The sequence below is a fragment of the Calliopsis andreniformis genome, chromosome 5 (assembly GCF_051401765.1).
Source record: "Calliopsis andreniformis isolate RMS-2024a chromosome 5, iyCalAndr_principal, whole genome shotgun sequence".
NCBI lineage: Eukaryota > Metazoa > Arthropoda > Insecta > Hymenoptera > Andrenidae > Calliopsis > Calliopsis andreniformis.
Window position 1 is genome coordinate 3,968,974 of NC_135066.1, and position 23,763 is coordinate 3,992,736.

At 47.4% G+C, this 23,763-nt stretch overlaps 1 protein-coding gene across 1 annotated transcript in view; it reads left to right on the forward strand.

The window, feature by feature from the left end:
* The first annotated feature begins 558 nt into the window (after nt 1–558).
* The window catches only part of LOC143179198 (unc-112-related protein), a 37,074-nt gene continuing 13,869 nt past the window's right edge, over nt 559–23,763 (forward strand). The window contains exon 1 of the mRNA XM_076378308.1: nt 559–844. Within this exon, the coding sequence (XP_076234423.1) occupies nt 706–844 (139 nt within the window). The 5' untranslated portion in view covers nt 559–705. The remainder of the gene's footprint in view (nt 845–23,763) is intronic.

Genomic DNA, 23,763 nt, shown 5'->3' on the forward strand with positions numbered 1-23,763 from the left:
AAGACTGACATTACAGTCGCGTGGTTATCTCCGATTTTAATTTCAAATAAAATTCGCCCAGCACGAAGCGCGTCGAAACGAAGTCGCAGCGGAGGGAAAGGAAACGGAGTTGTATGACGGGTTAGGGGGAGCAGGGGTCGGGGGTGTCAGGCGGTTCAGGCGTCCGCGGTGCTGAGGGCCAGGGGACAGGGGAGTATCTGCGCGCGCATTCCGAGCGCGCGTCACTTGTAAATAGTTCTATTCTCGGTAAGAGAGCGTAGCCGAGAGTCGAGACTTCGAGAGTGCACGGCCGACACCAGTCGAGAAACCAGCTGGGGCCGTGGGCTGACGCGACACGAGCGCCTCCACGAATTCTCGCTCCTCTGGCTATTCGGAACACGAACTCGCGCGAGAGCCAGTCAGTGTACCGCAAGTGCGCACACGATACGAGGTTCGAGGCGAGCACCATCGATAGAACCCGCGAGGTCCCGTCGAGCGGATCACCGATACGCAAATCGCCCCTTATCGATCGATTTATCTTTACGAGTGTGTTACGCGTGGCAGTGTCGAGTGCCGCGGAAAATCATGATTTCGGCGCCTTAAAAGTTGCGCCTGTTCCCTCGTTCCTTCGTGTCGAGTGTCTGGGACCGAGAGGTACGTGGCCAGGAACGCGTTCGCTCGCTTCTTTTCAATTCGTTCGCGCTTCTCTTCGTTCTATCGGGAAACATGTACTCCGACGGTCACGAGGTGGACGGCAGCTGGGTGCTGCGTGTCTATGTGACCGATCTACAAGTGGAGAGGAGTTTACGAGTAAAAGGAGAACTGCATATCGGCGGTGTCATGCTTCGGCTGGTCGAGGATCTCGGTGAGTCTCTTTAAGCTGCGTCTACGCTGTATAACAGGACACGGTGTGTGGTGAAGATCGAGAATTTGTTTGAAAATAGGACAGAAAAATGTTATGTAATATTATGTAGATTATGTGACAAGGTATTGGACATCGAGTATTGGTAAAGATTAATGAAAGTTAGAAAACATTGTCATGTAACATGCTAGTCAATCTAAACAGTTTATTACGATTATAAAATGTTTGCCAAGTCACCTGGTACTTAATGACATATTTGACTTAATATTCCTTAAAAAAGATTTAGAACTTCTCTAAAATCCAAGAGATGAATTGTTAGTGTGTAGCGCAGACTTAGGTCTCCTTTACACTATTCTTTTCTTTCAAATTTTCTGTTCCATTTTCCTTTCGCGCTCCCTCCGAAAAAGCGCGCGAAAGTTGAATGTTCGAACTCTCTATCGCGATTCATTTCTGACACGTGATAGACGAAGTCGTCACGTGACGTGTAGATCAATCTAAACGGGGTGTCCCGTTACCACTCGATTCGAGAACGCAACTTGTGGGTGTAGTTCTTAGGAAGAGGACTTGATCTTTGAAAAGACCAAGGTAAAGCGCTTCGACGGGGATCGATGGGCTTCGACGTGACGGAGCAGCAACAAGTTGCGGGATTATTAGCGTGTCGCTGGGAGGAACGCGACTGCTCGGGATGTGGTCTCCCACCAGGGACGGGTGCACGAGCGAAGCGTGCACCCGGAGTGGAAAAACTGGATGGTCGAACTAGTTTCGCCATGACGACGGACGCGACTCCTTTATATGCTAAAGGGAGCTCCCACAGTCTCGGTGGACAGAGACGAGAGACACGTGAGACCGGCAGCCAATTCCCCATGGCTCGCCACCGCACGTAAAGCGAACACCGTACGGCCACTTTCGTCGTAGATAAGCGTAACCGACCTGGTGTCTGATTCCACTGGCGAATCACCAATGGAGAGCAGCTCGTTCCCTGAACACCACCCGCCCCTCTCACCTTTCACTCAGTTTCATTAACACCGAGATTTAAATTAACGAGGCATTTAGAGTGACCTCGTTTAGGTTTATAGTCTTTTGATGGGCTACAGGCAACCCCTTTCCATAACACGATTAAGGAATAACGGAATCTTCGGAAACTTTAACGAAGAGTGCATTGGACTGAATTTTATACGAACATACTAAGTTATGGCTCCGAATAATTTGGGACTTTTTAGAGATGTATCTTCTGTGTCATACAAGAGGTTCTTATATCCCACTTTATTTGCTTCAGTTTGAATCTCAATGCAGAAAGAGTTGTTGCTTTCGACGGGAGTATATGCGAGCCACCGTCGGTCAATCCACCGGTTAATTAGCTGCATTGGGAGCAGGATAGTTTCAGCCACGACGAATTAGCCAATTTCGATCAATTGAGCGAACCATAGCCCACGTACGCCCGACCGAATAGACTACTGGGGAATATCGCGAAAGAAGGCGCAGTAAAGCCTGGTTGCAGCTGTCCTAAAAAGATATCGTGCAATTGCTGGTGCCAATTGCCCGTGAAATTCACTGAGGCCGGTTTCTGCAATAATCGACCTCGATGATAGTTGGTCGATATTATTTGCTGACGACTTACTTCCGGTCGTAAGCGATACATTGAAGCAAAATTGATGCACCAGTTTCATTGATAGTCGTGTGTAATTTCTTCCTGAAAGAATAACAAAAAATCAGTAAACTGTTCAAGAATGGGAAGCCCGCTGAAATTGGAGTGACACCTGAAATGGAACACGCCTGCTCGTTTATTTTCCTATGTAAATTACAGCTACAACAGATATCAATTTCCCTTTTTCATCAGTTTTTAGCTTATTTGTACGAACCAGTGTCGAACGTGTAAGCCCACAGCTAGCGTCAGCCCGCCTTCTATTAACCATCAGAGTATTTTCGGTGGTATCTTACGGAGACGACACTCCTGTCTCTCTTGCCTCTCCCATCTCGCGAGAAAGGCCCAACGAAGCTTATTTTAACTCGGCGTTTCCTCCATCCGATTTTTCGAACCGGCTCTTCTCGATCCAGCCCGTTCCTCTAATCCCAGAGGATCCCTTCGATACTCCGCGGGCGTCCAACCTTTTATCCCTTCATTAAATCTCGTCCTACGCTTCGTAACTAAGTTATACGTCTTTTTATGTCGACGTTAAATCGCGGGGAATCAACGATTCTCTCCCCCGTGATTAAAAGAGCTCTCAATTCCAATGGGACCTAATTTGGTAGAAGAATGAATTCGATTAACTCCACGAATTAATAATTCCCCTCAAATAATTCCTGTAAAAAGGTACTAAAATGCAAAACGTGATCTCCTCCGTCTGCACGTGAGTATTTTTACATCACTCTGCGAGTTTTGCAGACGGTTCAACGCTCTTCTGCCATGATATAGTGCTCTAGAACGGGCCCAGTAGAAGACTGCTTCCGGTGAAGTAGGATTCAAACCACGGTGTTCATTTGTTACCCGTGCGGCAGCGATAACTCGTATCTCGAAGATACGACCTGTGTAAAATGCTACGATAATTTTACACGAGTGCCGATATACTCGAAGTTCGATCAGCCTAGCTCTGCTACTTCGACAGGTAAAATATTCCACCTTCAGCGATTTTAACCCGGAACTAGCCCAGACAAAGATGACCCATGTCTCTAGACTAAGGTTCAATTTCTCCTTTTGCGATCTTGGTGATGCAAAAACTGTCTCCAAAAGGAACCAAGCTCGAGTTTAGCGGTACCCAGTCCCCGAAACGAGGATTCGGTGGAACGGAGGAGCAGGTAAAGAGGAATCCGGACAGCAAGAGCTTTTGTTAGCCGGCCCTTTCTTGCCCTTCCAGCTTGACAGGTTACCGTAGTCGTACAGGTGCTCGTCCACCGCTTCGAACACCATCGTCCCCTGGCTGAGCCCTATGTAAATATATACCGGGTGTCCCCGGGGTGCTGTGACAGACTCATCGCAGAGAATCTCTGGCTCCAAGGCAAAGGTCGACAATCTGTGAGCGAGGAGAAACTGCTGGACGCGACAACGCGCTCGTTCGCCACTTAAACGGATGCGAGCGCTTATAAATGGCTCGTTTAAGCGCGATACGAATGCATCGGCGCACACACGTTACGAGACACCTCTCGCGGATATCTTACGATCGCGTTCCAGCGGCTATTTAGGCTCGGCTTTAGACAAAAACCGAGTGGAATTTATACTCCGTCGCTGAAACGACTGTCGTATATTCTTTAGACGGCAAATCTTGCCGATTTTTCGCTCTCCCCAGAAGATTTAGCACACTCTGCACGTAGAAACGTCGATGCTGGAATTTCACGGCGTCGCAACGGGACACTCGTCTGCGCGAGGAACAATTACTCGTCAACGATTCTCGAATTCGAGAGAAGAAATCTATGCTCGCATAATTAACGTTCGTCGCACACGCGCGTGTGCAGTGGCAGAGGAAGAGCGCGAAAGAAGTCGAGGACTCCGAAGTACCGTACATCAGTGGCTCGATGACAAGACTGCATTCTTCTAGCGTCGCTTCCGCGAAATCGAAGGAGACCCTGCGGTATGGCTGTTGCCAGGAGTCGTGTTAAGAAGCCAGCAGTCACGCGAATCGCTCGTTTAATTAACCAAAACTCTGGGAGGACGCTTTCGCCCAGCGAACGTCCGAATTCCTCCGTCAAGCGACTCAGGTTTCCTCTAAGGTTACCCTCGCTTTTGTAGAACTTAGCCTGTGACCATTTTTCCACTGAAAAGGCCGACAGGAAGCCAGAGGAAATCTCTGTCGCGTTTTCATCCAGCCGATCGTTGGGACTGGCATCGTTCGGCGTTTACGGGCGCAGAGAAGCGATCGCCGGCACAGGCGAGTAGAAGAAAGGTGACAGGCCCGCAGGTGCCGATGTTTATAGTCGGTTACGACACGTACCATTCTGTAGGAGTCCGACTCGCAAGGTAGGAAGAAGAAAAACGACGAGGAGAGAGTGAGAGCGTGTCTATGCGTGGGCACACACAGACCGCCGCGACGTGGATTTTTACGCTTTACCCGATCGAGCCACCGAGGCAGAGTCTGAACGGGCATGGTGACTTACTCGAGAGAGCCACTTAACTCGAATTATCTGCACGGCTTACGTGTAAGGGATCGGATTACCCCTGCTCCGTAATTTTATATTCCGGGCTACCTCGCGTGGATCAGCGTTCAGAGCACGGCCTTGTTGCGAAACTGTGCCCGTCTGGGGGAGAAAAGGGACACCGTCTTGATTGCACCGATTCTCCTTAAAATCAGTGACTCAACTCGGTTTTCGAATCGAAAAGATTGTGTAATCTATAATTGACGTTGCTAATTACGAGTTTTATGTCATCTGAGTAATATGGAGGCTGGGATGGTCGAATTGAATCATCGCTATTTCCCGCGACAGGCTGTTTTGATCACCCGTCAACAAGTGGCAGAGAAATCTCGATGGTCTCTCGAAACGTTTAAACGCTTCGATATAAGTCGTAGGAGGAATGGAGTGGTTTGGGAATATAACGATCAATGAGGTTTCGATGGGATCGTTCCTTGGCCGAATTCTCCCATTCTCGCGGCCTCGTCCCCGATACCGGTCATTTCTCTTTTCTCGTCGGTGCGCGGCGTTGCAGTTACCAGGTACAGAAGAATCGAAGGCATTTATTGTAGTGCAACCCGGACCGTTTCGCCATTTCGAGGCAAGGTCGGTGTTACGGTACTCTTGTACGAGGTGTGCGAGGTTCTTTTACCTTGGAAAGCCTTCGTACCGATCGACGCCACCTTCGTGCCGTTAACACACCGCCGACAATTATCGTCGTATATCACTCTTGATCGATCGTCCTACGTCGCTATCGTACACCTGAAACCAGGTTACCGCCTTATTATTCTGAGTATCCTGAATACCGTACAATCGCTGCTAACGGGGGTGTCGAAATCGATGCGGATAGAATTTCAATTAACTTCTGGATACTCGTTTTGAAACAGAAATTTCTGCTTCGCTTTCGTTTCTGCTTGGAGATAGGAAAACTTCACGGGAATTAATTGGAGTATTGACAGAGAGATATAATTATCTGCGTTTATGTTTACCTGATAAGACAAGAATGATTTTACTTGTCAAGTTATTATAGTAATCCGTTTAGAGCTACGTACAAATTTAATGGAACTTTTCAGCGCAAATAGGAAGAAGGTACAGGAAGCTGTCCTAAAAAGCTGTGGCTACGATAATGTAGCAAGTAAAGGAGTTGCTGTTATCTAGCGTAGCTTCTCTTGTTTTCCTATCGCTTCTTTAGTGCGGTTGTTACTTGTCAGATACCCTTTATCATCTACACGTCCTTCTGCAAAGTTGTTTCTAAGCTGTATGTGCTGTATCAGCATACACGTTGCCTCTCGAACGTGTTTTCGCAAAAATAAGCTTCGCCGTTTATCATAGCCATTTGACCGAGTCACCATATCTTCTAGAGGCGTCCAAGGTATCGCTTTGATTGTGGAAAGGAAGAAAAGACGAAAGATTCATCACGACTTGGGGTCACGATAATCCTATTTGCTCGGGATATGGGATTGAGCCGATACCTTCGGGGACAAAGCCTGGTCCTTTCTCAGAAGGAACTTAAGGAGATTAGCTACCGCTCTGCACAGAATTACAGGTCGAAACTGAACACTTGAGTTGGAAACGGCTTTAATATCCATACAGAAATTGCATTGGGAAAACTATGTTCGAATACTGTATCTTTATGCAAGACTTTTCTAGCTTCCCGACGCGATAACCTTCTGTTCTAGCTTTGATATCGCCATTATTGGCTGATTAGCTGAGAGATACAGGCCGAAAACGATAATTGCTCTCTAAGTATGTATTATTGATCTTCCTCTAACTGCTAAGGAGGTATGGTAATAAGTTACACGCTGCTACTCGATACGGCGTCGGTAATAAGTCTTGGCCGTGGCGATGGCCATCGATCGCGTTAATTGAGAGACATTAATGAACAATTTCTACAACTGCTTTCGCGAGCCAACGTCCCGTGAAGGAAAGTGATACAACCAGCGATTAATCTTCGTTTCTTTCTACCCGTTTCCATCTCGGCACGTACGCGAAACGGTTCTTTTTTCCTGGATTCGGTGAGTCACGCCGGGACTATGATACATTCTTTACTCCAGTTTTAAGTTACCAGAGATCCACGCGGCTCTTTCCCTCGGATATGAATAATTCCCTGGGGCGCGTGAGCGCGAGTAGTCAGTTCTTAGCATTTTACAGTCCGGCGAACGTGCTCGACGGGTTTTCTAATTGGCGGGGTGAATCATCCGCGAGGAGGGAGAGAGAGGTCCTTTTAAATAAATTGAGAACGAAGGATGCGTCGCGACGTAGTCGCCGACTAATTATTCGGGGACCACTCTCAGACGAGCGCCACTTTACACAAATAATTGCGCTCGATGGAAAACAATCCCAGACGAACAGAGCGGTTTCATGCTTCCGTTTCGCGTGTTCAGTTGTCGAGGATCCTTGACTTGGAAATGAGGAAGACGGTACGAGTGGACCATTAAAGATTTTATGTTTTGTCCTTTAAGAGATGCTATTGCGAGAAAAATAATGGCAGGCTTTCGTTTGAACTGAAGTGTAGATATTGTTCACGACAGACCTTCTACGGTAGTAACTCTTTTAAAGCCAAAGTTACAGTCTTTCGCCTCATGAAATCTTCCTTTCAAGACTCGTCCTTCTTTCTCAGCTCATCGACCGTAGTCGAACGGGCACCCGATCCGACTGTTATACGACAGTAAATCGCGAGGAAAGTTTCGCAAGTTCAATAGCGGAACCAATGGCTATAGCGCCTTCATCGGGATACAGTTTTCGTCGGAGTTCGTTCGCCAGCCAGTTGGCGATGTTCCAACAGCAACGACAGGAACACAAAAAAGTTGAGCCAGCACTGAGTCATCGGACAGCTGTTGATTCACGAGTATTTACTGTCTCTTGGAATGTTGGAGGAAATCGAATTCACCATGTAACCTTCCAAAGACGCACCTTCCCTGGACTCTTATTTTTCTTGGCGAAATTAAGGAAGTGGTCGAATCATTAGCAAAGATTGCTCTCCGTCATAAATTGCTGCATTAATTACTCGTCTCGACCGCGGGAATATGCGCATTTTGCAACTGTGATGTGAAAGCTGTGAGCGCAGCTGACGCAACAATCGCATAGCGAGGTTTATGCTTAAGTGACATAACGTTCGAATCAGCCTTACGTCACCAATGTAAATAAATTTGCCAACCTTCGATTTCAGTCGCAAAATTTGCATTTTTTTCCTTATCTACAATCGCTGCGTAAACGTTTGTGAGTCGCGACTTGCAACAGCTACGTCGATTTCGGCCAGCGAAGGAGTCCTTAAAATAAACCGCCGGTCAGAATTTATCGTGCGTAAAGGGTGGAAGTATCCGAAGAGGAAAGGACGTCGAAGCTGCCCCTGGTCTACGTTCCCTCGGATAAGATAACCGGTCAATATTGTTCGATGTCAGGAGTCAAAGTGAATGAGTTCCCCTTAGTGATACGGCGAAGCGACCCAAGATATTTTGGCTTATCTTCATTGATTGCGTCGTGTATTCTCAAAAACGCATTCTTGTGGTCTCCAACCAGGATCGAAGGAAAAAGAGAATTGAACGAACTCGATCTAATAGTGATCAGACCTAGAACCTCTACACTATCATTTTTCTCAGGCGTGAGTAAGAGTCTCCAAAGCGTTGACCACGAATCCTTCAGAGGAAACAGGAGAACAACAATTCTGGTTACTGATGGAAACCGAGCGAAACCTTGACTGAGTGACTTCATTATTGTGGTTTAACGGCACGAAGGACAGACCTTATAAGGCCACAAGACGGTTCAACGAATTCGAGACGATCAAGAATGAACTCATACCCACGCAGGTACGAGTGGAGTCGCTTACGATAGCTGTTGATGAAATTTAATTGCCTAAGTTGCCTTGTTTCGAATTGATTCTTCAGGTCTTTGAGAGTAGTATCGACGCGTTCGACGAGCTAGGTATAACCTGGCCTAGGATACACCTCGAAGACTACTCCAAGATGACTCTCTTTTGACCTAGAGAGAATATCGAAAGAAATTTTTTCAATAGGTAACCACAGGCGTGACTCGGCCGATGACAAGACCAAACAGACCGCACCCCTGTTAGCAGGATCTTCCTAACGTTTTAGAAAATGGCCCGTCCAAGTGCGCAAGATCGTGATGTCATGCTCATCATAGGCATGGAATATTTATGAGTAATGTTTCCGTATTTCTTGGCGTTCTCTGGCGTGCGGTTCTAGGAACGAAGTCGTAATCCGCTTTTACGATACAGAAACAAAATGAGGGCACACATTACAGTACCAGATTCATTTTTTAACTCGATTTTTCTGTCGAACAATACGCCCACGCCCAGTTGGCACGGACACGCGATTGCTTCGTTCCATCTATTCAATAAGGAGTGAGCTTTGGTATAAGCCTTTGGTTGATGCTTGGAACTCGATACAAATTCAGATTGTATTGTGCTATCAATCTATCAGGAAGTTATTAGACTGTCGTTCTTCATGGAAAGGATCCTTCAAGGTGGAGATTAGCGAGAAGAGTGTGTAAATATGATTACGTCGGGGCATATTGGTATTAAGTAACGATTCACTTGCAGTCTGCTGCACAATCAACCTGAAAATTGCAGCTAATCCTCTTCATCGGTCCAGTTGACCACTCACGTAAAAGACAGGGTCAATTGCTACATCGAACGTTACGATGGCGCGTGGAGAGTGAACCCTGAGTGCAGAAATAAAATAAGTTCGACTGCCACATTTGGTATAGCATCTACTAAATGCAGAAAATTCTTTCGTGAACCATCCTCTTGGTGAACCAGTTTAGATGCAAGAATTTTCGAGGTGCCTGTTGTTTCGGCCCATTATCTTAACTTTTTATGGACCATTCGATGCTGGAACGCGTTTCTTTAAGCTGTGACGTCAGTTCAGAGGAATTTCAGGATCCACTTTGAAATTCCTGTAAAATTCTGTTTCTTCTTCAAAATACCATACAATGACTGTTGCCAGCACTCGACGTCAATTTCATGAATACAATGGGCATTGCAGATGATTCAACTTGAAGCTCAATGGAATTCCAATCGATATCGATTAATTCCCACAATGCTACCATTCATAAATGCAAGATTCTTTATTCTAAGAAGCTCTAGGAAATTTAGATCTTCTCACTCATGTGAATAATTATCTTCATGACTCACAGCATCTCTCTGTTCAGCTTCCAATTCTTCCTCCGTTCTCTGTTTCTCTTAAGCCCACTTTTTCTCTGCCATTCCATAATTACTCCGGCCTCCCCAGCGGTTCACTCAGAAGTTACGCAGCCGCTCGTAATCCGTCACTTCCCTCCGAGTATCAGCCGAGGCAGTGCAGTCGTTGTTACGACTCTCGAAGAAACAGTGGCCGATTCCCCCTGGAAAGCCGTGAAATGTCAGGCGTGGGTCGAGGCAGCCTTTTCGTCGCGTCTTTGCTCTCCCGACTAAACTCCGCGAGCCTCTTCCCCCTGGATCTATATATGGCGAGCTTTCTCCGAGTCGCGAAGTCGTGACGCTGATTTCACGTCCAATCCTCGTCGTGAACAATGCGCCTAGGAGCGATGCCAATCGTTCCATAGTATGACTATGCACGAAACACCGTCGAATGGAGACCTCGAGAGGCTGTTGATTGCTACGAGGACGCGTGATTCGCGAACGCGTGGGCCGCTGCTCGTTTTGAGCCACGAAAAGGCGATTGGGAACGCGTGCCCGATGAAATAACCACCGACATCCCCTGTAACCGGAGCTGTTAATGGTCGTCAGGTCGTTTGGGGCCGCCGTCGCGATTTCAGGTCGCCACAGTTCGCGCGAATTGGAGCAGCATGGCGGCGACGAATGAGGATGCAGGTGTCCGAGCGCCTGACCCTATTCGTTCGCTTCCACGAATCCAATACTATGTTTTAAGGGTTTTTGGAAGGCGGCCACGTGTTTGTCCCGCCTGTATACTTAAATAATCGCAATCGCGCGGGCTGTCAGAGAGGCTGGGTACGAGCAACGAAAACACTGTTCAAAGTGGACGTTAATTGGCGCCACGTGAAACATATTCGCGCAAACTCCCTGCTCCCACTGCGGCGATAAACGGTGATTTAAAAGCCTCGTTCGACTGGCTTGAACCCTCCTCGAGAGGGCCACGAGTGAAATACGCGAAACATATATCGATCCGCGACGTGTAAGCCGACTCTCGATCGCCCATTGGCGGCGCAATTATAACGGATGTGTTCTCCATCGTGCACATTACGACCGACATTCGACACTCGGTTAAACATATCGAACCCACGGAGGGGCGCATGCCTTAGCCAGTATTTGCATTACCCATAATTCCCCTTCGTCTCCCTCGTCAACTAGGTAGCATTGTATCTTCGACATTTTTTAGAAATTCAATCGCAGAACCTCCCTTACGCAACCTTCTATTGAACTTCCCCGTTTACATTCCCTCATGATCACAAAAACGGAATATCAAGGGGGTTCCCCAGATAGCAGCATCCCAAACAACTGAACCCGTGCACCGTTTCCCGACCCAAGATGCAGGGAAACAGGGGCACGGCAGTCGTGGCCTTTTATTACAAACGTGTACATGGTCGAGCTCTCTGGCTGCTCGAATAGAAGCACGATTCTCGTTAGCAGGAGCGAGCAGGGCGCGTAATTGACTGGCGAATCGTTTGAATGAGCCCACTGTACGGCTTTTCGAGGCTCGTACTCCTCAGGCGCGGTTCGCGATCCGATACGTTCTATGGATAAAAAAAAAACCCTGTACATGGACTTAGGGAGTCACGTGCGCTCCGCTCGATTGGCTTTGCTTGACCTAGCGGGGCTGACATAAACGGAGCTTTGTCTGTACTTCCTCAACAGCGATGCGCTCTATAAATACATATGCGCACGGTTGATATCGTTAATGGAGCGGATATCGAACCTCTGGAAGATCGAACCTCCCAATCCATGCGAATCACTTCGACTCCTGGTGGGTTGATTGTGGCGTCGGTTTCCTTTTAGCTGCTGCTATGACCAAGCCCTATGCTAAGTTCGTGTTGATGCCGGCGGTTCTTTGAAGATTCGCGGTAACTCAGTAACGAGAAGTTGATTATCCGGTCGAAAATCGAATAGGATATGCGCCCAGTCGAATCCCATTAATAGCAGGAAAACGGTGATTCACAGGGTGCAATCTTCCACCCTCGTTGCATGTCTCTGCTTGTCATGGGTTTTGCCATGGAATCGCATTATCCTGGCCCGTGTCGACCAAATTGCGTTCATCGTTAAGCCTCCTTAGTGGAGGGGCTTATAATATCCCCCAATTGCTTCATCAACACCGAGCTTGACTCGAAAAACGGGGCTGAAGAAATCTTCTCCTCTTCCAATTACTAAGCGCACCGGAGAACTGTAACAGCTTCCGTTTCAGCGACCGGAAAGCGCGAAATCAGCAATGACGCAAACGTCCGCAATTTCACGCAGCATCCGCGCATGTAAGCACTTACGTGGACCAGTCCGCAGACGCCTACCTGGGCAGACTTCGTAGCTCTGGTCTCGCAAAGGAAATAAAAGCAGCCGTGACGGAGAAAGGCGGGCAACCGCGAAAGAGGAAGAGACAATGGCACATTGTGCGTCGACCGGCAGGAACACGCCAGACTGATGCACGCATCGCATCCGTTTCTGATCTGCCACACACGCGCGAACCAACGCCGAGTTTAAACTTAGTCCATGACGTCAGTGGTGACTGCGGTCCTGTCACCCTTCTGTTTTCTAGCTTTTCGAGCAGACGAAGTATAACAGCGAAGATCGAATCGTGATCTTGGGAGGAAATCCATAGACGTTACTGCGACGTTTCAGAGGTCCCTACTCTCGACTCGAGAAGCTATTGAAGCCCCTACTGCTTGGGTCTTGAACAATGAGTCTTCTTGACTCCCCGGAAGCACCTCGTCACCAGTGGATTCTCCCTCAGTTGGCCCTGAATAAACCACCTCGCTCCAAAATAAGAATCGGCAGACTCTGGAGACTGTGTGTCGAACTCCTCGACCTTCGACTTTCTTCCATGAATCCATGAGACGTGGGTCTCACCTCGCCAACCAAAGTCTTCCTTTTTTCATCGCGTGAGTCAGCCGCGCATCGATCATTCGACGTAGTTGCCTCGTCCCCCAAGTCTGCTCGCTGCATCGTGAGGTTTATCAATCTGGGGGGACGATGCGTGTACGTCGACCATACGAGTAATCGACCTTTCGCATGAATGGCATCATTGACAAGCTCGCGAGAAGAAACTTTTCTCCGTAAGGAGCCCGCGGTTACGCAACGGATGCACTTTGTCATGGCGGAGCGGCGATCTGCTCGGTGCATCCAGCTTGCGAAAATACTCGACGCGCTCCGTGAATGACGCGTTGCGACAGCTCGCTGTTTTGTCGCTCTCAAAGCAATAGTGGCTCTCGCGACGATGGTAGGAGGAGTTGCGAGTATTCTTCCCATTTCTGAAGCGTTCCTTGAAAAGTTGTAGCGCTGCAGAAGTGTGGAGTGTTCTTCGAATCAAGGTGTTGCGACGTGACTGCAATTCCCTCGCTATTTCACATTTTTCAGCGATATAAAGTGCCTTGTGGTTTTAGTTTTTAGATGTAAAGAATAGAACAGGTGTAAAGAAAGTTTGTGGTGGCTGTAATTCCTCTCGTCGATAATATCTGGTTGCAGCGTGAAAGGGGCAACATGATTCCGCGTGCAGGAGAATCGAGCCGGGAAAGCACTTTGTATCGCGAGACGTAAAGCAATCTCGACGCTCGTACGATTTGAATACGACAACGTGACTCGCTTGGAACGACCTTGCGGCTTTCAGCGCTATAGATGGATGGAGAAAATATACGCTGATAGTTGAATCTTTGCACGCTTTAAAAGATCACCAAAAAAATTCCGCGTATTTTATGTATATCACGCTCTTGAGAACACAGGAGTATGTATTGGCTGTTTTCTCAAAAATATATTAGCAGTCCTTGGACACCGAAGAACAGGAATATGAGGGTCATCGAGATCGAGGTCCCGACCGTGGCACAGATATCGCTTAAAAGCTTGCGTCGTATCTCTGATCAAGATAATACCATCGGGACCTCAAGTGTTTTTTCCTCAAGTTTTTTTTTTACCTCAAGTAATGAAGAGTAGTGTACTTGTAGTGATCACCATATAGATGGCACTTTTTTCTTGTTTTTGCATTCAGAACAGTTTCTCTCGCCCAGAACTGCAGCTTGCGACAACGCTGCGGTACAAAGTTCCTCCATGCACTCGCAATTTCGGTGAGTGCAGAGTCGTGTACTCAACCAGTCCAGTGCAGGATGCTTGTTGCATTCCTAGTGTCTTGGCAAGCCGCCGAGCGCATACCTGGATTACACACCCGTTGATTTCGCTCTTACTCGTTCCCCCTTTCACCCACAATCTCGCCGTTTATCTCCGCGCTGATACAAAGCGCGCCAAGTCATTGTACCCTCTGATGCTCCTCATAATTCGACTCCCTCTGCTGTGACAACGGATCGGTGTGGGTTTATTATATCATCCTGGACCATTACAGCAGATTGGCAGATGGATGGATGCTTTTATACGAAGATATTTAATTAGTTAAGATAATGTGGAGAGTACAAAAAGAAGAGATTTAAAAAATAAATATTTCTATTTCAAAAGCTGTAATTATTATTCCTGTATTTCTTGACTTCCTACATTTCAGTATCATAATTTCCGCATATTCTCTCGAAGAGCTGATTCCGAACTCCGTTACTCAGCGCCAGAGATAAGGGGCATCTTTTAAAGTCTGAACGATCTCTGAAAGAGTTATCATCTTGTATCAATATTATTCTCCGCGTGTATCGCAACCAGTCCGCTCTTATCTCGTCGAATTCTTTTTGGCTGGGACGTTGATGCTCCCGCTGAACGAACGTCTGTAATATCATCGCGCTGCAAAAGCTTTTCACTAATTAGCAAACTGTATTTTACTCTTCATTGCTTGCATTTTTATTTCTCAAAGCTTATGTGTACTCCAAATTTAACCTACGAGCTCAGGATTTAACTCGCGACTGATTTTCATTAGCATACTATTGCCAGATTATACTGAAATCCCAACACGGAGAACAGACAAGACATCAACTCCAATCGTGTTATCCCATCTCGGATATTTTGCGAAACAATTAACACCCTCTGTCTACCATCAGCTAGCACGAACGTTCAGGGTCGAATAGATTTGTACGTTTGTCGGTTCGATCGGTCCCTGGGCATCCATATTCATACACAGACGGTGCACGTCTGTGTCGGCGCGTATGCAGGACCTGTCTCTGCCTATACGAGCAGTTAACGCGTAGGCGAAACTCGGCTCTCGGTTTCCATTCACTCGAACGCCTTCCTGTCCATTCATGGTATTTAGCATGTAGTGTGTCGGCCCTTGTCACGCGTACCGCTTCATAAGTTGATAGATTAGAGGGCAAATTGGCACCCAGTGTCTCTGTATTGTCGCGGGGAGGCCGACAAAGGATCGATACCCGCAGGATAATGCGCGCGAGGGGGCGCGATATCGACTACGATGCAATCGACACTGCCGAGGGGTATTGACCTTAAAAACTATCGAAAGAAATCGATAAACGGTTGTTACGCATCCTTCGCCTATCAGCTGCACTTCGGAAACTATTCCTAGCGTCTGATTGCCGATCGGCTCTTGTACAAAGCCCATTATATTAAATTATCGAGGGAACGTAACGCGTCTAGCGTATTTATAGAGGACGATAATTAAGCGCTCTTTTACAAGAAAGAAGCCTGAATGGCGTATGAAAGGGTAACGGCTGACAGTGATACATAGCGAAGACAAGGACGGTAATAATAGCCGATAAGTCACTCGAGTCACAGCCGATCGGTGGTCCATGTCTGCGTCGCGTTGCATCACTCCTGAGGTCCCTGTCTGTGCCCGTAAATTGCGATTTCCTCGGCCCACGTGACGAGGAACGGTCCACGCAGTCCGTTTCCTTCGATCGCTTATTATTCGTATCCACGCATGTCGAGTGATCTGGCGCCCGTTTATGATTTACCATAACTGATAACTCAGCTTATCTGCCCACGCTATGCGATCGTTCCCTTCACCCTTCACCATTCGGTGATGGTGGTACCTTGATGGAAGTCCAAGGATTGTTAATTCCAGGGGATTGTTATAATCGAGAGGCACTATTGTCTTCAAACTTTCATTCCTGATGCACCAAGTGGTTGTTAGTGTTCTCTATTTCGGTCCACGAGAAATCTGGATCAAGGAGCCGATTCATCTTTCAGATTAGATGTAGTTCTCAAATAGTATCACAGGTCTCGGGAATACTAACGCAACCTGAACGATTTAACCTCCTTATACCAGAGATATTTTGCGGTTTTAGGTTCGATAAATGCCTGAAAGATTTACGAGAGAATGCTCTCGCGTTTACGGGTACATATACGGTCCAAGAAATCTTGACTTGAGGTAATTATTCTGGATTGGAAACGATTTATCTTTTTAGCAGTAACCAAAGCTAGATAGTAGTTCAAAGTATCGAATCTCATTCTGCATCATCTGTATGCTTACCTCTTTAGCAACTGATCTCGTTTGCGAATTATTCATCGCACGCGTGTTCCTTGTTGCGACATGTAAAATCATATGCAATAACATATGCATGTATGATTCATAAAGCTGAAGATACTACGAAGCGCACAACTTGGTACGAATTGCTAACTGAGAGATCTTCATCAATGCAAGTTCTTATTTCCTTAAAATCTCTGAAAGTGATTTCGCCAAATAAATATTAATTATAACATTTAAATAAGCAATCAATCTCGTGGGTGTAAAAACTTACTAAAATTTCGAACGATTCGTGTCTGTTTTAATATAGTTCTTACCACAAGAAACCCTGGATAATAAATATACCGAGGGACAAGACTATTAAACATTCTTCGCGATGGTGACAGAAAGGGCGCGCATTTAACATACTCGCTACACGCGAGCAAAGCGGCGCGTAGCAAGAAGCGCGTGGCTCGTGTATGAAAGGGATCCATTCATTGCAATAGCAGGTCTACGTGTAGAAGAATGCTAACGAGATTGTATAATTGCTTCGAGCGTGTTACATTAATACGAGTTTACAGGATAGGCCCGTGGAACGCCTCGATCGCGAATGCAACTAGCGTTCGAGGAAAAACAGAATCGGTGCTGCTTCCGGAAGCGACCGACTGACGCCTCTTATCTCTGATTCGTGACGAATCTTGCACTTTGTACTTTCAGAATATTTTTTGCGATAAAAAAATTCAGTCATCCCGAACGATAATGTATCTAAATGACACTTTATCCAAATCGCATTCGGAGCAAGGGATTTTCTGGAGAGAGTAAGTCAACTATTTTTATATTCTGATTAGCGTATCAATCGATTCCATTGGCGAGTTAAATCATTTCTTAAAGCAACGATCTCAGCTACTACAATTCATCTTTTTTTAATAGTCCCGTAAAAAGTTATAGCAAGCAAAGAAATAGCAACTTGAAGGCGCTTGAGGGTAGGAACGAAATCTCAAGGAAAACACGCGACTCTTTCGCCAAGACACCGTGTCCCGTCTCGTGGATTCACTTTCCGCGCGCCGGAAACGGTGTAACAGGGAAAGGGGAGGCCTGACGTCAGCGGAAGCGCGATGATACTCGCGAATGTACAGAGTTAAGGATGCATAGCGGCGATAAGGCGACCGGAATCCTTGGTGCACACGCAGATATTGTCGAGTTTCCTCTGTCGCGAATCCCTGTATGTGTATGTACAGCCGCCAGGAAGCCAGCGCGATTTTCGCTGTCCTACCGGAAGCTGCGATCCACAGAGAGATTTAATACGCAAACATGACGAGCTCGCGAGGCGCTCGCATTTTTGCCGCAGCGATTATTCACGGAATGCCCGATACGCTGGTCGTAAAACGTCCCCGACTTTCCTCCAGCTCGTCTCGCAGCGTGTCGACAACGCTGGATCGCTCGTAAACTTCTGCGTAAACTGGAGACGATAACTTTTTAAAGGGGAAGAGAACACAAAGTTACAAGGAACGCCTATCGCGATGCTGACCATGTTTCCATAAAATACTCCTTCTTGGTTTGCTTCGAGCACCCACAAAGCATATCATGGCTTTTCCTCTTGATCGATCGGAGCTCGCTGAACTCCTCCCTGGTTCCGATATTCGCGTGGAATAGTGAAACGAAGCAGACAGTCGGTGCGCCTAGAAGCCACCCCAAGGGGTGACGCGCTCGATGAAAAAATTACAGTGGTCGTGTAGACGAGGGAAAAACGCACACGAGTCCAGACTAGTCGATCCTCCTTCTGGTCGAATCGAGCCGTTTCTTTCTTTCCTCGGTCCGATACAGGCTGAGCGCCGGTGGCGAAGACAAATTGCCTGGGAAGCCCGATCGCCGAGAACGGGGCAAGAAACGGCTTTCCTCCCGCCAATATACACCAGAAATAGTTAATGCGCCTAGAAACTATATATTTCTTCGAACTGGCTCTCTCTTATTGAGAAACTGGGCCTCGGATGTTGGATAGAAATTAATGCGCTTAGCTTGGCAGATTTAATCCACTAAATCCTGCTCGATTATTCTTCATAAAATAATAGCGCTAAATTCTGCTTCATACTGGGCTAGAAACAATATCATTCAGTATCAGAATATACATTTTACATCCATAAAACTAGGAATCAATTGTTCCCTTCCAATTTCCCAAATTTAAGTCTTCATAGATAAGTGTTCGTAAGTTAATCACAGTGTGATCGCTAATTCCAGCGTGGGTTTAACTTCTCCGAAGTTGTTATCGCAACGAGCCATCTGGGAATTTATTGAATTCGAAAATATTTGCACAATGGGCGAGGTAATACGTAGAATCGAGGGAAACGATGTCATTTCATATTGGTGAGCGGTTATCGCGAGACAAATGTCACATAGCGATATTTACGGCGTGTTCTACTCGTTTAGGTTTCTTCTATGGCGGCGAGTGTAGGTGCAGATCGAACTTGGTGCTCCTAGCGCCCCGCGTTTTCGGCTGGGTTTATATTTCACCAGCTCTATTCGGCGATACGCACGCGTATTCCCGTCGCTGATATCCTCTTCTGACGCACGCGAGAAACGTGATTTTACTGGCCATTGCGAAATGTAAATCCGTGGCGCCAGTTCTCTGACGCCCGATTACGTCATCCGTTGTCTTCAAAATTTTTTCGACGGGTTCAATTTGGACACGTTTGCATTTTGAGGTGTTCCTGTGATCATCGATGCAGAAATGTCTGTTTTTTTTCAGGATTTATGATGAACTTGATTACAAATTCTGGAGTTAAATTTATGTGCTTGTGCGATCACTAGTGGGATGAGGTAGATAATTTTTTTTATAGTAAAACCTAGGAAGATGTTGATGAGAGGGATGAGAAAAGCAGACCTGTTCTCAGTTCCCAGAAAGAGTCCCTCACTCTCAGGTTTCATTTGCGTAGGACAGTGGTGCCACAAACCGGAAACACCGCAAGCATGTTGATTACAGGGAATATATCAATCTGACGGTCGTTGGACGTTCATTCACGAGCGCAGAAGCGCCAGACGCGACCGGACATCGCGACGACGCATCAGAAAGACCGACACGACCAGAAGACGGATATCACGAACCGTTTAATTATCTTGCCGACATATGGAATCTGCTATCCACCTAACGAGTACGTCTCGCAAAAACCGCGCAGTCGAAGGAACTCATTACAGTCATTAAAATGCCCGTTCAAAGTCCATGCAAGAACCTTAAATTTCCAGACCCGTATGATTGATATGCAACGGATACACTGCTGCAATTTGAGGCTCTGAAAAAGAGGAGAACTCAATTCGATCTAATCTTCTGCAGAGTAAAGATCCTTATCAAACATGGCGTTGCTCGTAGTTCTTGTTCTTCCAGACGAGATGCTTTTAGCATACTACAAGCCGCATTATTGCGCTCCAAGTGACGTTCAGTGTCGAATAATCAGAGCGAGGCCACGCTTCCCGATGCGACCGAGCGCAGCCAGCCGCGAATCGCAAAAAGCAGATTCGCCAACAATGAGCCCCGGGCGACGAAACAATCGCTGTATCCTCGTGTTCCTCGAGAAACCGAGGAAGTCGCTCATAATGAAACAAAAAGAGGAATAACCTCGCTCTCACGTGGTGCAGAACATCGACGTCCCGGAAGTGCGAGCTGGTCGTGCCTCATTACCGCGAGCGTTTCCCGTGGAACGACTAATTGCTACCCTCTTCCCTCCCTTCAGTGTTTCCCCTAAAGTGCTACCACCTTTCGTCTTCGAGTCTCTTTCCTTTCGTTCCCCTATTTTTCTCTCTTTTATTCGACGTTTTCCGCTCGTTTTCCTCCTCATCGAACGCGGCTAGTAGCCTGCGGAAGAGAATCGTCGGTAATGAGGACCCGTCGACGGAGTTCGACCAAGGATGAAATCGATTTGACCCAGACGATCGTCCCCTAAGTTCTCGGTTCCGTTCTCGATAGATCCCTGACCCACGAAAGCGAAAATGGGGTTGATAGGGGACTGCAAACGATGCAATAACGAGGGGGTAGCTCTGTCAGGGGTCACGAGATTTGAACTCCGACTGCAAAAGAGACGTCGGGTGCGAACCAGCGACTCTAATAATAGTTTTCTCCAGGCTGCGCCCCACTCCTTCTGCACCCCCTTTTGGCCTCTATAAATACTTCCGTGTGACCCAGTTTTCTTAAGGGGGGACGTGGATGTAGCAGTACACCAAAATTATCGCGTGACGTGATGCTGAGGTTGCTGGTGTTTGCGAAAGAAGCGAATCGGAGAGATCTGAAGGTCTTCGTTGAAAGATTCGAATCGAGGCGATATTAGGATCGAAGTGTCTTTTTCATGGCGCTGGTGGTCTCTTCAGAAAACTCTGAAGAAGAGAATTGTTGGGTTTGTCTTCGTCTTCACTTGAGTCTCTACGTTCGACGTTCCTCCACCCCTATGTACTCACTTTGTTAGACTAATAGCCAATACTAGAGCTCGCTTAACCAGCAATTTTCTGAAAGCGTGCCTGCTACCCAACTCCACACGAAATAAAGTCCGCTGCTCATGCCACCGGAAGTTTAACGTCCTCGATCCTTTCTCCTATCGTCCATCGATCGTGCCCGACACCGTTCGCATGACAATTCACCGCGATGGCCCATTGTGTCCCGAAAACTTGGCAGCGAAAGGATTGCTGTGTTCCTGGCGAGTGATTGATAGAGTCAGGCGTCGTGGCTCCGTTTCCCATGAGAATAATCGCTCTGTCGAAGGAAACGCATTAATCTCAAGCGGCCAGAGACTCGTTGGCCATCGAGTTTCGGGGGTGGAAAGCTGGGAATGGGTGCTCGTAGTGAATATTTCGTTCACGATAGGCAACGATCCGTCTGGTCGACGAGCCACTGGCGAGGTCGTTGTTCTGACATTTATTGTACTCCCCCGCTCTCTCTGTCTCTCCCTTTCGTTCCCTCTGCTTCGCTCTGTCCCCTTTCCCTCCTCCTATTTGTCCTTTTCTGTCCTCCGAGCTACTCTCACACGCTCAACCGCTCCCTTCTCCTTCGTCGTCTATGTAATTGCGCGTGCAGGCGTCATTCGCGGGATCATTGTCGCGATGTTTTTCGCCGTGAGTCCTTTACTTTACCTCTTGAATTCACGCGCCGCTGAATTGCCTCCGAAGGGGTAATCTCCATCGAGGGATGCATTTCCGAAGACAATTACATTTACCATAGCATTCGAGCAATTTTCTCCAAGATTTACCTGCTTGCTTCTAAGCGATCTCTTCCAAGGAACACAATAGATCACGATACTTTACGTAGGCGGCGCATCCTTCGATTCTACGAATCGTTTAAAACGATAGGACTCGCGTATCTCGCGGAAGTGGGACTTTGCTGTTATGTTCACCGGGAACGTAGGTGGAAAGTGGAAGAAAATCGCACGGGCGTCAAAGTGTATTATGTGCAAATTACTCGAACACGATCGAGCCCATTGAAAGCAGGAAAGCCGGAAGTGTTCTCGGGGAAACGTGAAAAGAATTGCTAGCCCACGAGTTGAACATTCGAGATCCAAATTCTATCGTGAGACTCATTTAATTGGACTCAAGACGATGGTCGTAAATCAAAGCTTGATCAAGGCTGAATCATTTAATTCCATCGTAGAGGCCCGTATGAATTCGCTGGTTAAAAAGTGGTTCAATTCGATAGACACACCCGCATCTGCCCTCGCTCGCCGAACGAAATCGATACGTTCCTGCAGCGTTATCTGGAGTCGCTCTAGCTTACACGCCTCGTCACCCTTTTTTCCTCCTGTCTAGCATCCTTCCGTGTACTTGACGTTTATTGCTCGTTACGACACCCTGTTCACACGAGCGCTGTCATCGAGTTTCACAAGATATGCCCACAGTTTCGCGACCAGGATTTTCTTATTAAATTCTGCGGCACGCGTGCACTTTGCAGCCCCCATCGGAAGATCCCAGTTGTTTCCACCGTGTCTCCGCCTTTTCGAGCTCGGAGATCGCATCGCGAATCCTCGTTCGCTCCCGCAGGCAGGACCCACGCGAGCTATCGTATCGATCTCCGGATAGACACGAGATATCGAACGAAGGGAGTGCTCTGTCCTGACCCGATTCTATCGTAGCTTGGCGAACAAAGACAAGGGCCACCCACACTCGCGAAATTCCAGCGCAATCTTTGCCAGCATCGAGCCCTCGCGGCTACCGTGTCCACCGATTTGCTACCTCGAGCTCTCGGCGTTTCACGCCAGCGGGGCCCAGCTTATTACGTTGTTCCGAGCGTGTTTGACGCGCTAACAGGGGAAATATAAATCCCCGGTGGACGTCAAACGAAGACAGACAAGAGTATCGCCGGTGGCGATCTACGCGCAATCGTTCCGAGCATTGTGAACTCGGATGACCGACATAGATACTCGATAGAACCATGCTCCGAGGGATTTCTTAATAGCGGGAAACGCTCGTGCCAAAGTGGACGATATGCAATCCAAGCGTTCGCCTTCCGCGTCGTTATTAGGGACCATTCTCGCGCTGGTCACGTTTCGCTCGAACCTCCGGCGAAAATGACGTTTGTTTCGCAATGGAATCTGATATAGCGTGTCTTGAGCTATGAACATCTTGTAATGGAATAGTTGAGGAGCTTGACGTAGATTACGGAACAGCTGGCATGGCGAATCACAATTGTCCTGAGGGGTCAAGATTAGTCAAATTGCATTCTTGAAGCCTAGGGGAGTGATTTCAACGCGTGTGGATATTTATAATAACAACCAGGAGCCATGAGACTTATACGTAGTCCTCCTCTTCCATCCCCTAATGATCTCCAATGGAAGAGCAGAGAAAATTTATCTTGATTCACATTTCTGGTTAGGGTAGCTCTTAAAAAGTGGATTTGCAGTTTCCTTGCTAAGCATTCAGGGGCTTCAGAAGGGAATGGAGTCTTTGGGCCTCTCTGTTATACTTATCATTCCTTGGAACCTGATTTTTTGTTCCATGGCAAAGAGATTCGATAGATGTAAAAGCTTCACTCGTCAGACGACGAAGAGTTCCAGGTCTGACGAGCCCGACGAGCTGCGTTTGCAACGGAAACAGTTACGGCCTTGACTCGTTAATTAAATTCAGCATACATATTCATTCATTCGCTCGGAGGAAGTCCGTCCACACAGGTAGCGTCATCGCCGTGCCACGCGTTGCTAGTTTCGTTCCTCGGATGACAGGAGAGAACGCGTGTCGTGCGTCATCACTCGCGGACGCGTTTTCGTAAAGTCTTATTACGATCGCTTTCTGTGGAAGAACGCCATATAGGACGGTTTCGTGTCGCGTTTGTCTAAAAACGGAAGGCAATCTTATATG